Source organism: Tympanuchus pallidicinctus, unplaced genomic scaffold (assembly GCF_026119805.1).
Source record: "Tympanuchus pallidicinctus isolate F22 unplaced genomic scaffold, pur_lepc_1.0 scaffold3, whole genome shotgun sequence".
Classification (NCBI taxonomy): Eukaryota; Metazoa; Chordata; class Aves; order Galliformes; family Phasianidae; genus Tympanuchus; species Tympanuchus pallidicinctus.
The window spans coordinates 89036560-89053615 of NW_026294747.1; the positions used below are offsets into that span (position 1 = coordinate 89036560).

A 17056-nucleotide genomic window follows, 5' to 3' on the forward strand; every position below is an offset into this window, starting at 1 on the left:
GTTTTATTTTTCTGTTCTTCTGAGGTACAGTAAGTTTTGGATGTTCCCTTAGATTATGCATGCTGTTGTTTAACCCAGTAAGTGGCTCAGGATCACACTGTCATTCACTCACTCCCCCCCTTCCCAATAGGAAGAGGGAGAAAATCAGGAAAAAAAAAAAAAGTAGAACTCATCGGTTGAGATAAAACTACTTACTAAGGGAAAAGGAAAAAGATAATAGTTATGATTATATAACATAGATATAACGAAAGTATATAGCAAGTAATGCACAAGCAATTGCTCACCACCCCTCGATTGATGCCCAGTTAGCCCCCCAGGCAGCAGAAGAGAGCAAGACGAACTCTTATTCCCTTCAGAACTCCTTTTGCATAACGCCATATGGTATGGAATATCCTTCCAGCCAGCTTAAGACAGCTGTCCTAATTCCTTTCCCTCCAAGTCCTTGGACCCTTTGCTGCAGATGGCCTTGTCTCTGTACAACACTGTTTAGCAGCAACTATAACATCGAAAGTGTTATCAGCTTTTTCTCCTAGACCCAAAAAACATCATACCAGACACTCTGAAGAAAACAATCCAGTCCCAGCTAAAACAAAGACAACCCAGAGGAAATAAAAAGGTTTAAGGTTGGTTTCTTTCAGACTCAGGTCTTCAACTTATGAAAACTGGAACTGTTCACTATAAATCAGTGAAGTATGCTCATTTTGACTAGATGTCACCTATAAATGTGTTGAAGCATTGATCTTTTTATTTATTTGACTGCTTCAGTGACCTAAAAGTGAAAAAATAGAATTTAGCCAGTAACTACCAAACCTGGTAACTAATTTAAACAAATTGCAGCTAGCAGTGATAATGTAACAGCTCATATGAACTGCTTGTGTTCTTCTCACATCTCCCTCAAAAATAAGCAAAGGTGGAATGAATTAGTTGCCTTCAGCAGATTATCTTTAAGATCAGAATGACACAGAACAGCTCAACTCTTACCGCCCACAGAGTAGCAGCTACAGGACCTCTCCAAAGGAGAGAGCTTATCTCAAGAAAAACAGCACATCTTTCTTGGAATCTTCTTCATATTCCTTCTATCAATGAATCAAAGGTTGTTTTTTTCTTTTTTTTTTTTTCTCTTTTTTTTTCCCTATCTCTTGTGCTTCATTCTTCCCTGCAATCATAGGTAGCTATTGTGCTGATGTCCTTGCACTGATTGTAGTGATGTTCCATTGTGATGTCCTAGACTTCACTGTCAATAGTGTGAGTACTAGGAGAGCTATAACTTTTACTGATACTGCTGCTATAACATTTTCCAGCTGCTACCCTTTGAATTTCGCTTTTAGAAGTAAGAGATCCCATTATCTCACAAACTGTCATTCTTTGCTGTTCCACTTTTGGTGGTCACTGTGGGGTCCATCTCAAGACAGCCTCTGGATGTGATGGCCTGGCAGCAAAGAATCTATCTGTGTAACACTCTCCTAAACCAGAATCCCAAATCTCCCTTCTTTACTAGTCTAATTAAACTGTCTGTCCATTACCAGCTCTCTGGGATGCAACTGTAATACAAAAAATCCACATATTCAACTAATATTTCCTGACTGTTTAAACAAATGCTTGCACACCATTAGTGTGATAAACAACACCTTTCTTGTGGTTTTCAGCCTACCATCTACCTTGAGATGATTAGCACTTCTTCAATTGATGAAAGCAGAAAAGAACAGGCTTGGGAGTTGCACAGATATTTGGGGTGTGAATAAAATCTTCAGAAACATTTTATGATGAAGAAAATCTTCAGCTCAGTACTGAAGGTACTATGTAAGATGTCATTATCTAAACCAGTAATGGCCACTGACCTGTATTAGAGTTTGCTGGAGTGTGGCTAAGACATGCCATTGTTAAGATATGGGTGATGGCTACCCACTGAAAAAAAAAATGAAGCTACATTTCACTGAAGCAGCTCAATAATGGAAATATCTTGAGATGAAACAGTAAAAGACCATCTTTTCATTTATTCCTTCAGATTTAGCATAGGAAGATGGTATGAAACTAAATATCGATCTATTGTAAACTAGAGTTTAACCAGCAAGGAGTTAAATAAACCACTGCAATCCCTTCAACTTTTGCTATTACTGCATAACATTCCAGAGACAAAAGATCATCTCTTTTTCTTCTCTTTGCAAATTCTCTTCTTTATATTTTAAATTAACTTTGTCCTCACTGCAATCATGTCATGTCAAATCAAGTTCAGTCACGGTAGGATTGTTGTGGCCATGATGGTCTAAGAATATAAAATAAGCAGGGATTGCAGTAAAAGAGTATATATTTTATTAAGCCAAATGGTATTATTGTGAGAAAAAAACAATTGTTCAGACAAACATCTTCCTTCTGGTCAGGTGTTTAACGCAGGTCTGAAATATTTCAAAAATACCTACTCAAGTGAAGACATAATAAACCATCCTCACTTTAAAATTCCTAAGTAGAAACTCCACGCGTTTATGACAGTGAGTAAGTTTCTTCCCCAAAGCAGTAATCTGCTATGGTAGAATAATTCTTTTCTTCTTTTTCTGCAACAGTAAATTTGCAGGTGAGGTTCAGTGGCTTGATCCAAACTAAGCAGGAGCCAATGTCAATCCTTATTTTTCTCAGAGGCCAGAAAGAGCTCAGTATAATGTAAAACACCCAGGAAGACTTCCTTGGGACAAAACCCTTACAAATTGGAAAAAAACATGGGCATATACATGGAGATGTGTAACGTATCTTGTTAAGTAACCTCATGCCCATAGAACTTAACAAGTGAACCACCAGGATACATATACTATCCGAGTTACAATTACACCCATAATGTGTAATGTCTTCTAAGCCTTCACTTCAGTTGCTTGCATTCGTATGGATACAGGCAGCTGTGAGACAGCAGGTTCCTCAGGGTGTGATCTGACTAACAATTCAGAGGAAACACCAGTGTCAGCAACACTCACCCCATATGCATCACAGAGGCTCTCCCCCATTTAAAATGCCCATTTATCTTTTTGCATGGAAATGGTGAAATCCTGGCTCACTGAAGTCAATTAGTAAAGATCCCACCACCTCTGGAGATACAATGGTGACAGCAAGGATAGGAAATCTTACCAAGCAAGCCCAGCACATATTAAATGTATACATGATTAAACAACAAACAAACAAGGTCTGGCTAAGACTCAAAAAAGAATCAGATCTTTCGTATTCACTGAATTAATATATGGGCCAGTGGGGGGATTTTAGTAACAATTACTGTGCATCAAGGGCTAGTTTAATTTACATGTTAATTGGATGAACTTCCAAGAGGCAATGAAGAAGAACATGCTAATGAGTTTTATGCAAACACCTAAAGGTCAAACAGTTAATGGACTTGGGACAAGAAAACCTTTCATTAAATGCAAATCAGTGTTCTCCAATTCTGCAACAAGATAAGGTGCAGAAATCAAACAGAAAACACAAAAAGATGGTCTCAGGTTCAAAAATCAAAGTCCACATCTGCTTATAAGTTGAAGGGCAATGTACATCATGATGGGATGTGGAAAAAAAAAGCTCAACATCTGGTTCATGAATAACTCCCAGTTTGCACGATCATTCTCAAACAAGTGTAAACACATGGAGAAAATAGTCAAAAACAACTCCCCAGCAACAGCCATCTGGACTCACAGTCTCATGGCACATCCAGAGCAATCAGAAAGAACATTTTGGTTTCTTGATCAAGTACATCAGCCCAACAAAACCAAAATTTCTCCCTGCCAGCACAGTTCAAATATACAAGCTATGGCTTTGAGCACTACAAAAATGTTACCAGCAAAGACTTAGTGCAAATTAGACAAATCAAACATTCATTGGGAATCATCATAGCGTAGAGGTGACATCATGACTGCTAGAAGAGCCCAAAGATATTAAGTGGCATTCTGCACGAGAGTTAATATAGTGGTGTGTACATTCAGTTCAAGTTACATTTCAGACATTCATTTATTCATCATGTAACCTAGATCATAAATTTTACTTCAGTCGTGAGTGGTTAAACTAGAGATAGCTTTTCTTTAGTGCCTTGAGACGACAGAAATCAGAGAAAACTGGGGAACGTAACTGAAGAGAAAAAATGTACAAGATGGTGCAAAGGAACAGATTCCCCTGGGAATAAACTGAGGCGATAGTACAGCACTGATTCTGGGTAACTCTGGTTTAACCATTTTACAGAGAAGTGGAGAGGAATGAGTGAGAAGAGGAGCAGAGGAAGGGGCAGGGGAGAGTTCAACTGTCAGCTGCTTTATCCTGTTTGCTCTTTGAAGCAAAGTTAACCTCTGTTTACTTCCTCCTGATTTACTCAGAAGAAACCCTTTTTAGTCATATAAGGAGGGGAAAGGAAAGAAGAGAATAGGAATTTCTGTGAAAAACAGAAATGATAAAATAAAGCTTACCAGCTTTTCAAAATTAACAAGGTTATCCAGAAATGTTTTATTTCCTTCATGAATGAATGTTACATCTGAAAAAAAAAATTAAGGGAAAATAATTATTTTGCAGGACTTTGTTGTTCTGTACAAAGAAATGATATTTCTAAACAGCAACTAAAAGAAAACAAGAGGAAAACATCCCATTAATGATTATCAAAATAGCTTACAAAAGGTGAAAAAAGCTTAGCATAACGATATGCACTACATAGACATCAAAACGAGAGGATTTTCAAGTCAGAGCAGATTCTTACTGAATCTGAATTACCTATGAAGTGCATGTGGTGCAGAGAATGACTGGGTGTAAGAGAGATACCCAGCTTGGCACACCTGCTCCACATGCTTGCAGCCTAGATCCAGCCTGGGACTGTGGCCAGGCTGGGACTGAGCCTCCGCGCCGTGAGCTCCACAAGGGGCACAACAAGAGGCTTGGGGGCAGTTCTGACACCTTCTTTCTCCTTCTCCATTGCGACTGCCTAAAGTACCCTCAGGGACACCGGTGAGATTAAGTGAGAGCCACCAAATTGGAGTTCAAAGCCTTGTGTGAGGTAAGCATTATGTCCAGGGAAACCTTAGGGAATCAAAACAGCCTTACACAGCGTTGCTGGGGAGGATTTGCAAAAGATAAAAAAAGGTCAGTGAGAGGAAACAGCAAAGGTCTATATTTAGCTCCAGGAAGGGAATTGAACACACTGTAATGAGCGGAAGGGGAAAAATAATAAAAGAAATCAGGCGAAAGAAGCACTGCTAAGATTATGATTAAAACTGGAACTGGAGGTCATTTTCTCTGTTTTTCTAGTGCATGCTAAGACACAAAGCAAGACCTGTCTGGAACGTGAGATACTGAGGTCACAGGCAGACTTTAGCAGTGCATCCTCTGGATGACACAAAGCAGCACAATCACATACCCCTCATCTCCCACTTTGGCCACGCACCACATGGATGTGCACATGCCTGCGAGGACTGGGATGAGAGAGCACTGATCTAACAAGATGGCATTGACACCATTCCTCGCTAAAAGCCACAGCTCTCCCTGCTGACGTGCCAGCCCCCAGGACAGCTGTGTAACTGCACATCTCAAGATATCTCTGGGCTTCCTCTCACATCAACTTGGTCCCCTAGATTTGGGGAATTTTAGATCTCGGAACCTGCAGCTGACACTGTGGGCTGCTTTATCATCTCTCTCATCCTACTTCAAAACAGCCAACCTGATTTATTTCCTTTTGTTTTAAAGATTAGCTCTGTGCCTGAGGGGGATTTTGTAATTGCTTAGAATGGAAATGTTAATGGCTTAATACTAGCCTGGAAACCCAGGGCTGGGACTCATTAGGCAGAGCTCTGCCTGAGGGATGTTGAAAAGCTGGGATCTGCTCCGGCACTCCTGAGTAAGTGGGTTGAGCATGGGGACACACTGGGCATGCCTCCACCACCTCCTGCTTCTGGGCAGCACTCTGAGCATCAAGGGGAAGAAGGGCACAGGACCAACTGCACCTTCTCCAGGGAAAGGGACAGGGAAAGGACAAGGCTTCAAGACTCTACTGCAGGCAGCCAGGCACTGCTTGTCTCTGTATCAGTGCAGTTTAAAAATGTCACTTCTAATGAAGAACTTCTACTGGAAGCAGAAATTTCCAGACAGCTTTTAAAGTCTATGACTGCAGTGAATATCTCTGAGGGTGGAAGAAACAGAAATTTGCTTTGTGGCCAACAACAAGAGTCTAGATAAATTCAATGGAGCAGAAAATTGCATCTGAGCTAGGTTGTACGGATATAACACAGCATTTATTGCATATTTGAAAAATTTGCCTGACTTTCTAATGCTGTGTCTGCACTTCACATTTAAATTTAATTAACTTTAAAGGGACACTCTGAAGTTATTTCTCATAATCAGAGCAAGGTTCTTATTTCATTTACTTGAAACTACTTTTGTTCCTCTTGTGCTAAAATATAAAATATAGGAATTTGTTGATTCATTAATGATTTCTGTGCTAACATCATAGTGCAAATAATTTTAATATAAACATGCTTGATGTAGAATGAAGTCATAGAACAGCTCGGGTTGGAAGGGACCTTAAGGATCATCTACTTCCAACTCTCAACCACGGGCAGGGCTGCTACCCACCAGCTCAGCCCAGGGCCATACCCAACCTGGTCCCGAACACCTCCAGGGATGGGGCATCCACAGCTTCTATGGGCAGCTTATGCCAGTGCCTCACCCCCCTCTGAGTAAAGAATTTCCTCCTACATCATACGTGCTGTGCAACACATTGGGAATTGCCAGCCTTGGCAACATTTCCTTCTGGATCACCATACTGAAGAAGCTTGCTGTGTTATTCTGCAATGTCTCTGCTATCCAGCACACTTTAGAGGCATGAGATTGCATTGCATGAATGCTTCTTAGGTGCATGCTTTTACATCCCTCATAGCAGAGCAGTGCAAACATCATTGTTACAAGTTACTTGTTTAGGTTTGCCTTCCTTTGAAGCCTTGGTAATTATATCCAGTTGAATGAATGCAAATGCCTTTGAAGCCTGCCAAGAGAAGCATCTTGTGGCTACCAAACTGTCACCAGCTTATTTGGAAAACTGTCTCCAAACGTGTTAAACTTGCAGCAGTAGCAGGCTAGCACAAACAGCCTAAGGAGAACACTTTCGGAACACAGGAATAATCAAATGAATTTGTCACGTTCTAGACAAGGTGATCAATAATTAATGACACTGAGATAATGGAATAACCGAGATACCTGCTACTGAGCTCGCTGCCCAAGTCACTGCTAGCAAGTAGCTCTGTCACGCCTTTCAGCCTGCAGGAGGACAGATGGGTGCATCCCATTCGCTCAGCTTTACAAAATGAGTAACATCAGCTTGCTCTACCCTGGTGAAGCAGTGGGGCATGGCTCTGCCCAGGAAAAAGCTGCGAAAATTCCTACTTTCCTCCTGACTTGAAAAGCAGCTGTGTTTATTATTATCTAGACAGAACGTTTTCTTGTGGATTTCACTGTATCTGCCACATATTTACCTAAACTCCATGTGAAAGAATAATCTCCTTATGAGTATTTTAACTAACCTCCACAAATTTTTGCACATTTTGCACTCACATGACAAAGAAGAGCAGACAAGCTTTAACATTACCTTTCAGAAGTAAGGGCATGAAGGGAATCTTCGGAGATTTCATTTTCTTGAATGCATCTCTGTAAGCTTTATGATTCAGCGAAGGGTCCTACAATACCATTTGGGTAATAGAGAGAAAAATCAATAGGCTATAAAAAGAGCAATTCTAAATCCATTATCGGCTTATGATCCGAACACAACTTAGATATAAGAATGCTTCTTCAGGAAATGAGGTAGATAAAGGTTTTCAAACTGAGTGGCTTACTAAACTGAAAAGGAAATGTAAACAATGAGAAGAACAAAAGTAATTATGCTCCTCTAGATGAAGCAGTTCTAAAACTGGAGTAACTTGCAGAACTGATGCACCTCAACAACTCTGTAATTTCCCCATGATTTTCTATTAGCTAAATTCCTTCAGCTTACTTTCTAGCACAAAATGTACCCCCCTAGAGCATATTGCTGATAAATTTCCTCTTGCAAACAATACCCACACCTCCACTCACCCTCCCTCACAAAAGCAAAACAACAACCAAACAGAAACACCTATTCTCAGATCAATGAAACAAACATTTTCAAAGAAAATAAGAGAGCATGATTCAGTAGCATTGTGCAATTCAAAAACTCATCTCAATTTCCTCTCTAAACAAGCAGTTTTGTACACCAGCTTACAGACAATCTTGAAAACACATTAATTAATAAAGGACTCATAGTGCAGCAGCATGACAATGGTTAAAGGCTGGATTTCATGCTCCCTGCACTAGGCAGCGATCTCACCCAGCTCCCTGACAGCCAGAGGAAACACTTGTTTACTCAGCTTTGATAATGGAGAACAAAGACCCTTAGGTTCTTACTTTTTATTTTATTTTTATTTTTTTTTTTTTTGAACGTCATCTGTCCTTCTTGTCTGAGATCTGCAGCACGTTTCCTCAGATAGAGGATGATTAACCAGCAGAGCAATAGAACAGTTTTCAAACTGATGATACTGGTGAACGGGTGAAACATTTGCCTCACTCTGCCCCTCTTCCAGCTGTCAGGAGCACAGCCTGTTTCTTTTTTGTTTTTTCTAGACCACCTCTGAGCTCTGGAGGGCTGCATGGTCTACAGCAAATCTCTGATCTGACACAACCAGGTTCTAGCTCCAGTGACAGGCAGGCTCGACATAAATTAGAAAGAAAGGTGGTAGGTAAAGATGAGCAACTCTGTTTTGCTGCCAATGCTGTACTTACTGTCAAGCTTTCCAGTTCTGTGAAAAGTTTCTTGAACTTTCCAGGAATTTTCTGAAGTGGGGAATGCAGAGAAAAAAAATAAGTAGAGTTGGTTAAAAATAAAAACAAACAAAAAAAGAAAAATGCTGAATTTTTTTTCTACAGAACTGATCTGTGAAGTGCCTGCTGCAAGATACCAGAGCTGCACTACATCCTGCAGCCTCCACACCTATGTGTTCTTTTACAAAAACAGCATATTGACAGCCGTTTTATTTACCTCCCAATGCTGGTGTCAGAGAACTTTTGTAAAAAATGAGTACCTCATCTCTGATATCTCATTCTAATCTGACAGGGAAGGATTCCATGACAGCCTAAGCACAAATAGCTTCTTCCTTCATCCTTTGTATGCTAACGCCTACTCTATTCCATAAGCATCTGCTGCCAGTATCTCTAAGATGCTTTAACGGATTTACATCATTATAGTCAAAGCAATTTTTCCTTAATATGAATTTTGCTGTTGGTATTTCAGAAGGGTTTGTGGGAACTTGTATTTTCTTTCCAGCTGTACTGGATAGTTCAGTAGAAGTTATCCTCCATACTACAAATCCTGTCTCCCTCGTGTACTTAGACCCTGAGAGCCACAATGATACTATCAGAGAACAGAAATTCAGAACAATTAAGATTAAGTGGATGTGTGATATGATTAAAATGCTAAAATAACTGGATATGGATTTGCAATTGCACATTTTTAATATCTTTAATCAGTGAAAGTTAGGGTCATTAAAATACTGCATACTGTAGAAAAAAATGTAGAATATGCTTGGGAGCGCACTGCTTGTTTAAGAATTCAAGTGCAGAACCAACATAATTTAGTGTGTAAATGGTTGCTTAAATTTAGGTGGCTTCATTTACATGTGTAAGTAATTATAATTAATTTATAAACATTGCTCTACTTTCTAGAAGTCACATTACTAATGCAAATAACCTTCTGCTTTTGAAATTTGCAGTGCAGAGAAGTTTTTTTGAAAAATGCCTGTGACTTCATAAATATTTTACACACAGGAACTTGACATATTTACAGAGATACATGTGCAGAGACACTCCTTGTTCAGACAAACAACACAGTTTGTTCTTTCTAGAGAAGTTTGCCAGAGGCACATGATCCTCACAGGGGTCTCACCATGCAGGAGAGTTCCCTGTTGTATGGGCAAGAGAATCACACACTGTTGCCAACAATACTTAGTCTCTTACAGTCTTCCACTACAGTCCACATAAAAGGGATGAAGATAACACATAGAGTGGGGCAAAGTGTTTTAGAATCAAAAGACACAAGAGGATTCCATAATGTATGTGTTTTTTCCCTATACTGTTTGTTTTATCTGTTATTTAAAGGTAGCTTTGACTGAGTCCCTGCAAACTCAACCCCAAAGTAACAATCATTGTCCTCATTTCTCTGCATGCCAAAGTCACTGGCATATGCAGTGCCATTTACATATGCATGATTTCATGTGTTAGATAGCTTTGTAACCCTTCAATAGCCACTGGTACTCAAAAGCATCTCCAAAGATTCCATTCTTTGTCAGTTTGTGTTATAGGTTCACATTTGTTGAATCCTGCCTGCTTGTGGTGCAAGGGCAGCGGCAAGGGATGATGTTTCTCCCCATATAACATCAAATTACTCCTTCCTCAGTTTTAGGTTCACCAACAAATACAGCAAACTTGCAGATAACTACTACTCAGTAATCTACTGAAATGGAATAACAAACAAACAAGGGACAATATAAACACAAGTCTCAGTGGCACTCTCCTCTAAACATGCTCTGACTGGCAACTGATAGCTTCTTTAACAGTCAATCTCTGTTCTCTAGTATGTAAATTCATGGCAACTGTGAGGGACTTAATCAAGGAGAAGTTAAAAAGTTTTGTTTTTCATTTTATAAATGAAATGCCTTATTTAGAACCAAACTTATAAGACGTTCTTTTCTGACATATACTTACAATGCTAGGATAATGTACCTGACTTTTTCTAAAAGGCTGAGAACTCCTTGCTTTGCTCGTATTCAAAAGCTCTGGAAGGACACATTTATTTGAATAGGTATGTATCTAAGGCTTCAGGTCACAGTAAAGTTTCTCTACTGACATTTGTTCTCCGTTTGATTTCAGCATGAAAAAACAAATAATTAGGAAGAAAAGGTAATTCACCAGTACACAACATACGTGAGAATTGGTGTTGACAGAATCTAAAAAATACAAAGATGCATCTTACCTCCCAGGTCTGAGACAGCCGGCTGACGGACGCAGTGTTGAGACCCATAACAATGGCAAAAAATGAATTCAGATTTCTTTGGGCTTTACAGCTGTGGAATAAAAATATGAATGTTGTATTCTGATTTTTTGTCCTCGGAATAAGAGATAAATGGAAAGCACAGGTATCCTAGGTTACTGAGTCCAATTTCAGCTCTCAGCACTAACATACAATCATCTTCCACGTAATGAACTCATTAAACATCCTACCATGGCCACCTGCAGTCTAGGTGATGTGGTCTCAAAGAAGTTTTTTTAGCAAGTGTTCCATCTTTCATCAAGCCTGTAGTTGGCAGGTTATTTTTCTTCCTTTGCTGTCGGAAGTAATTTTCCCTTTTCAGTGTTCAAGTTACTCTCTGTTGTCCTTTACCATACAGAATAAATCCTTGACCTCTATTCTCTTGTATTATAAATATTTTTATCCCTTTTTTCATTTCTTCTGCAAATTGTACATCACTGGTTCCTTCAATTTCTTCTCGTGGCCATGGATTGCAATCTATTTCTTCATACTGCTATTATCTTTCATTGAATTCTTTGTATTTCATTTTAACTTTTCTTCCCTCTCTCTTTCTTACCAAGAAGTAATGAGACAGTGGGGAAGGAAGGAGGAGCACAATTACTGTTTTCCCTCTAAGTTCTTACATCTTTCTCCTGTGCGAGTATAAAATAAACATAAAATATATCTACTTAGAACAGCATCACACTTTGTCCTTGTCTTTAATTTGTCATCTATTATTACCCAAAGACCTTTGTCACAGTACTGTTCTTTACAATCATGCATTTATTTCTTCAGCTCGGTATTAGAATTCCCTAGCTGAATTACTTTGCATCTATCTAAATTAAATCTTATCCCACTGTTGTTTGCACATGCCACTAGACTCTTTAGATCATTCTTTTTTTTTTTTTTATCCTCCAATGCATTTACAATCCCTCATCATTTTTATTGTCTGAAAATCTGATTAATGTTCTTTTTACATATCCCTATAAATTAGTTGTAGTTTGCACTAGTTCTAGTACTGGTCTCTACAGAATTCACTTGATACCTCTATTCTTTGACATTTCTCTACATACAGTCAGTCCCTGCTTATTTCTAATCAATTAGAGAATATGAAGTCCCGAAATAAAGACCCCTTGTCTCTTTATATATATCCCGAAATAAAGAGCCCAAAGAAGGTTCCACTTCTATAGATTCCTGAAGACTACAACAAACAGACGTATAATTTTGTGAGTATGAGAAAGACAGAATCCTAAGATGATTTTAAGTATGAGCGAATCCACTGTCATCAATGGGATTAATCATCAGGGAAAAGTATGTGCCAATGCTTTAAACTGAAAACTCTCCAGCACTTGTTACAAGTTTGCATAAAGCTCACACTCATCATTGCATACCACTTTTAGATGGCACCTTTCACTTAATTTCAGTTATCCTAAAATTAATCCTGACTCTGTTGTTTGAGTTCTTTTATCATTAAAGTCAGGCAGCTCTCGAAGGTAATCCTCTGTGAAGCAAGAAAGGAGTCCAACACAACCTGGATAAACTCTTATTGGAGGATCCAATTCTCTCAAGCAACTGCAGAGAGAAGGTATGTATTTCAGTCAGCCACCCCTTGAGCAACATGAAGACATCTGTTACAATCCATTTATTCTAACACCATGTTGACTTGCTTCTCTGACTCTTCTAGATGCTCATTTCTAGCAATGCTAACTTATTTTCTCTCTCAAATCACTTGTTTTCCATTTTAGACTAACTCATCAACAGAAGAATAGACATCTGTGTGTCAATAACTGTCTCTCCTTAAGTACTGACATACTTGTGTAAAAGCCTCCCATCTTCTGCAGGTGGAGTTCCCTCAATAATGAAGCACACACACACACACACCGTAAGATCTTAGTTCTGTTATTTTGCTGACAAAGTGGAAATCAGAGAGAAACTCCTTGCTGATTCTGAGGGAGCAGGAAGCAGCCTGAGCAGCTCAGAGCTCCCTGCCTCCCTCCCTTCATCATAAACAAAACAGCAGGGCTGCTTGGATCATGTCTCTGCTTGGAACACTATCCCTGCACCTTACCCGTTTCCCGTTCAACTCTTCCAGAATTTATGAGATACAATCATATTTTCACTTGGAAACATGTTGGGTGATGGGGTGCTTCTCCAATGCACTGGGAGAGCCTGTCTATCATTTACTGACAACTGTATTTAGTTTCCACAACTTGGACTATTCACTTCACAGACATGGAATTAATTGAGACAGAGCAACATTCTAGTCTGGAGACAAATATATCTACATTCATGTGGGACAGAACCATTCACTTTTGATGTAATTGGACCAAACATGGCCATTGATAAGGCAGAAAATGAACATATTACCATATACCATAGAACTTGCAAGCTAAATCAGATCACATTTATGAGTTACACAAGATTAGATTAGGAGAATTAATTTTGCCAAAGGCACTGCTTCAGCAGACAACATGCTTTTGTATGTAACTGCCTTGCAAATTAAATCAATCCAGTCGATGAGGGGAACAAATTATACATTTTCCATGAATATGCATATTCAAATATTGCAAAAGACCAGCAAGAGGAGAAAGAGGCAAGGAGAATGGCTGCACATATTTAAACTGCTCCACTCCCTTGGTTACCAAAATAAAAGTGATTTCAGAGAAAAAAGCTCTCTGTGTACAGTATACGTATGTACGCTGTTCCAAGGCACAAAATAAATGCCAGTGCTACTTACTAATAGTGCAAGAATAGATGGTCAAATCTGATTAGTGAGGAACTGTCCTGCTCCAACAAATTAGAGAGTACTCCAGACAAGATTGTATGGGGCAACATATTACTGCAGCCATTTTCCTCTCCAGTTAGACCTTTCAGGTTTAAAACAGAATGTTCTGTTTTTCTTATAGTCTTTGGCGAATAACAGTGCTGCTTTATATTGGAGTCCCTCAGGTTATCTCTGCAAAGAAAAGAACTATCCCGACTATGAAGGAGGTATTTCTGCAGCATCAGGGATTTTCCATTTGATACTGCAAATATGTTAACTGAACTGCTGGAAAAGAATTGTACACTGTATATTCCACATTTAGTTTCAGCAAGTGTGTGCTGTTATTGTAATGGGCTATTTTTACTTATGTATGTTTACTATTCAGTAAACTGCTTTTTGTCTTTGCTCTTGCACCTAACTCTTCTTTCCCAATAAATATTTATGTAAGGCACACATACTCAAGGATTTGTATTGTAATTTTAGAAACTTACTGGGCAGCAATCTTGATGAACTTTTTGACTAGCTGTACACGTTTGCAGAGCTGAGTGCAGAGAAGAATCTCAGTAGCAACCCAAAGCTGGACTTCGTTGCATCTTTGAAGTAGAAGACTGAGATTCTCAGTGTTTTCAGCACTGCCCTGTCTGCTGAATGTGAAGTATATCAGCTCTTGCTGGAAGACATGAACAAAGAAATACAGTTTAAATACAAATGAGGTATAAATTATTTAAAATACTGGTTTTGAAACAAGATTTAGTAACAAATAGCTATTTTTTATTGTTCACGGGCCAATCACAATTGATTCAGGTTTCAAATCTGGTTTAGCAAACTCTAGAGGTGTATTTCAGTACGTAGATAGACTGAAAGTCCTGCAAGATTCCTTGTGAGATTTCTTGCGGTTCCACATGTGGTTATACCAATCTGTCTCTGTATTTCATCACTCCTACTCTAGTGTGAAGAAGCAACCCTATCAGAGCACTGCAGAATCTGAAAGCTTTCCATTCCAATTTCTTTCTAAAAATGACTGAATTTTCACGAACAGAAGAGCTGCTCTTGCCTTCTGTGCAAAAAGCCTTGACTAGCTCTAGTTTTTGTGTCTAACCTGAATAAAAGAACATGAAATGAAAGATCAAGAAAATCTGATGGGAGGTAAGAGAATTTCCGTGTTGTTTTCTCAAAAAGCCATCACACTTTTCAGTAAGTGATATTTTCAAGTGACATTTTGCAGTGTGAGCTGTGTGTTTTACTCAGCAGCTCACACCAGAACCTATCAAAGTTGTTGAAATAATCCAATGGACACAGAAGTGGGCAATTATGCCCCTTTCTATATCCTGTCTGATATTTTTTTATCCCACTGAAGCCAAACCAGAGCAGTATTATGAACATCTGAAGTTTCTGAAATAGTGTATGCTGTTGCGATTATAGCCATATCAAGGATACCTATTTGTGGAGTTCCATATTTACTGGAATAATGTTGAATGCAAAGTACAACTTGCATAGACAACATGTGAATACAGGGAATTTTTGAGAGTAACCATGATCTCTTATTTTCTTCAGGTAAATCTCAGTAAAACCCATGAGATATACAGGGGACATGAGATGCATCACCATAGGGAAGCTACAAAACTTTAGCAAACTTTTTCAGTATCTAGGATTACTGCACAGCTCTTGGACCTGATTCAATTAACATCACTATAGAGAAATTACACTGTCATGGTGATGAACTACAATCCAAGGAATGCTGATGCACCAAAGCACTAGTGCAACTTCAGAACCCCATAGCAACATAATATTTTACAATGGCAATATATTTGGAAGTGGACATGATGCTGTTCACCTCATGAATTGCATTGAAGAGGCTCCAATCAAAGTTGGTTAGTTCTAAGGCAAGATCCCAGGTGTTGATTCCCAAAATTCTCACAGACCGTTGCTGCAACTCTTCATTTTCAGCAAATGGGCTCTGAATTAATAGACAAGAACAAAAAATCCTGAGTAAGTGCCAAAAGGCTCACAATGAAACAGATTCTAGACCAAGGTACAAAACAAAGCTGAGTAAGTAATGTTCTCTAAGTGCACTGAGGGCTTTTTTTTCCCCACATTAATTAAAATTGGTGAGTGATAGCAAATTTAATAAATAGCTTGAAACAAGAAATGGGTCAATAGGATTGATTATGGCCTATTGGATTAGGACTTCTCCCTCTCTCTTTAAACTTTGAGTTTGAAAAAATGACCAAACAAGTAATGAACGTAATGAAAATATGATCCCTGAAATGATCAGAAAGTAGTTTTTTAATTAAGACACCAGGAAATTTCTGCGCACATACCAGATTTAGAAAAAATTCACAAAACTTGCCACCATTCAACATATGCTTACAAAAAATATAAATCCACCTGTTTTATGATTAATTTACTCTAAATGCCAACAAACACTGCGCATTCTGATTCGTAAACGTTACTTAGGTTATTACTGTGGAGTTCACAGGCACTGCTGGTATTAATGGTCACTTGACATAGCCATTATTAGCTCTGATTTTCAAAGGTTTGTATTTCTCTTGGGTTTTTTACCTCATCAGTCTGAATCTTGGCACATGAACAATCTGTCAAGATGAAAGATTATTCTTATCAGTTAAGCCATTGCTCTGGCGCTTTATTTTTGACAGTTACAGCAAGTTTTGCCGTTTTTATTATGCAACTAATGAAACTAGATTGGTTGTCACCTGACCACACTGCAAACCTTTCCTTAATGCCAGCGTTTTTAGAGGAAGCTAAAATGCTGGACATAATGGGGATGACGGATTACAATGATATCAGCATGTCAGCTCTTCAGGGCACATTGATCCAACAAAATGTAAATAGACATTTCTCATAGCTAGGGTGAATGCACAAATGCTCGTGCTGACAACACGTGAAAGTCATCTGCAATACTGTCCCCACACTTTCCTCAAAGCACATGAATAATCAGCAGAAAAGACTAATTACTGGAGTTCCTGCCTCATTGAGGTTTCAGGAAATCAGCAGGGAGAGAGATTTTGCGATCTCAGTTTTGGAGGAGAGCAGGAATGAGAGAACTGCAGCTCTCCAACCCACTCTCTCTGGCACCAGAGAGACAGAAGGAAGGGGAGGGGTGACAGCAGCAGCAATATAACCATATGGATACCACAACACCGTAGCCATGCTGATGCTCAGTAATTTTCATATAACTCACTCTACATACATCTACATGTAGT

The 17056-nt window shown here is 38.9% G+C and overlaps 1 protein-coding gene across 4 annotated transcripts in view; it reads right to left on the reverse strand.

Annotated features, from left to right (window-relative positions):
• Positions 1 to 17056, reverse strand: part of RAPGEF5 (Rap guanine nucleotide exchange factor 5) — a 150416-nt gene that overhangs the window by 7531 nt on the left and 125829 nt on the right. For all 4 annotated transcript variants that reach the window (XM_052693721.1, XM_052693720.1, XM_052693723.1 and 1 more), the window contains 6 exons: positions 15667 to 15789; positions 14324 to 14502; positions 11033 to 11123; positions 8788 to 8838; positions 7583 to 7670; positions 4425 to 4489 (listed from right to left, as the gene is read on the reverse strand). In XM_052693721.1, coding sequence (XP_052549681.1) covers positions 4425 to 4489; positions 7583 to 7670; positions 8788 to 8838; positions 11033 to 11123; positions 14324 to 14502; positions 15667 to 15789 — 597 coding nt within the window. The remainder of the gene's footprint in view (positions 1 to 4424; positions 4490 to 7582; positions 7671 to 8787; positions 8839 to 11032; positions 11124 to 14323; positions 14503 to 15666; positions 15790 to 17056) is intronic.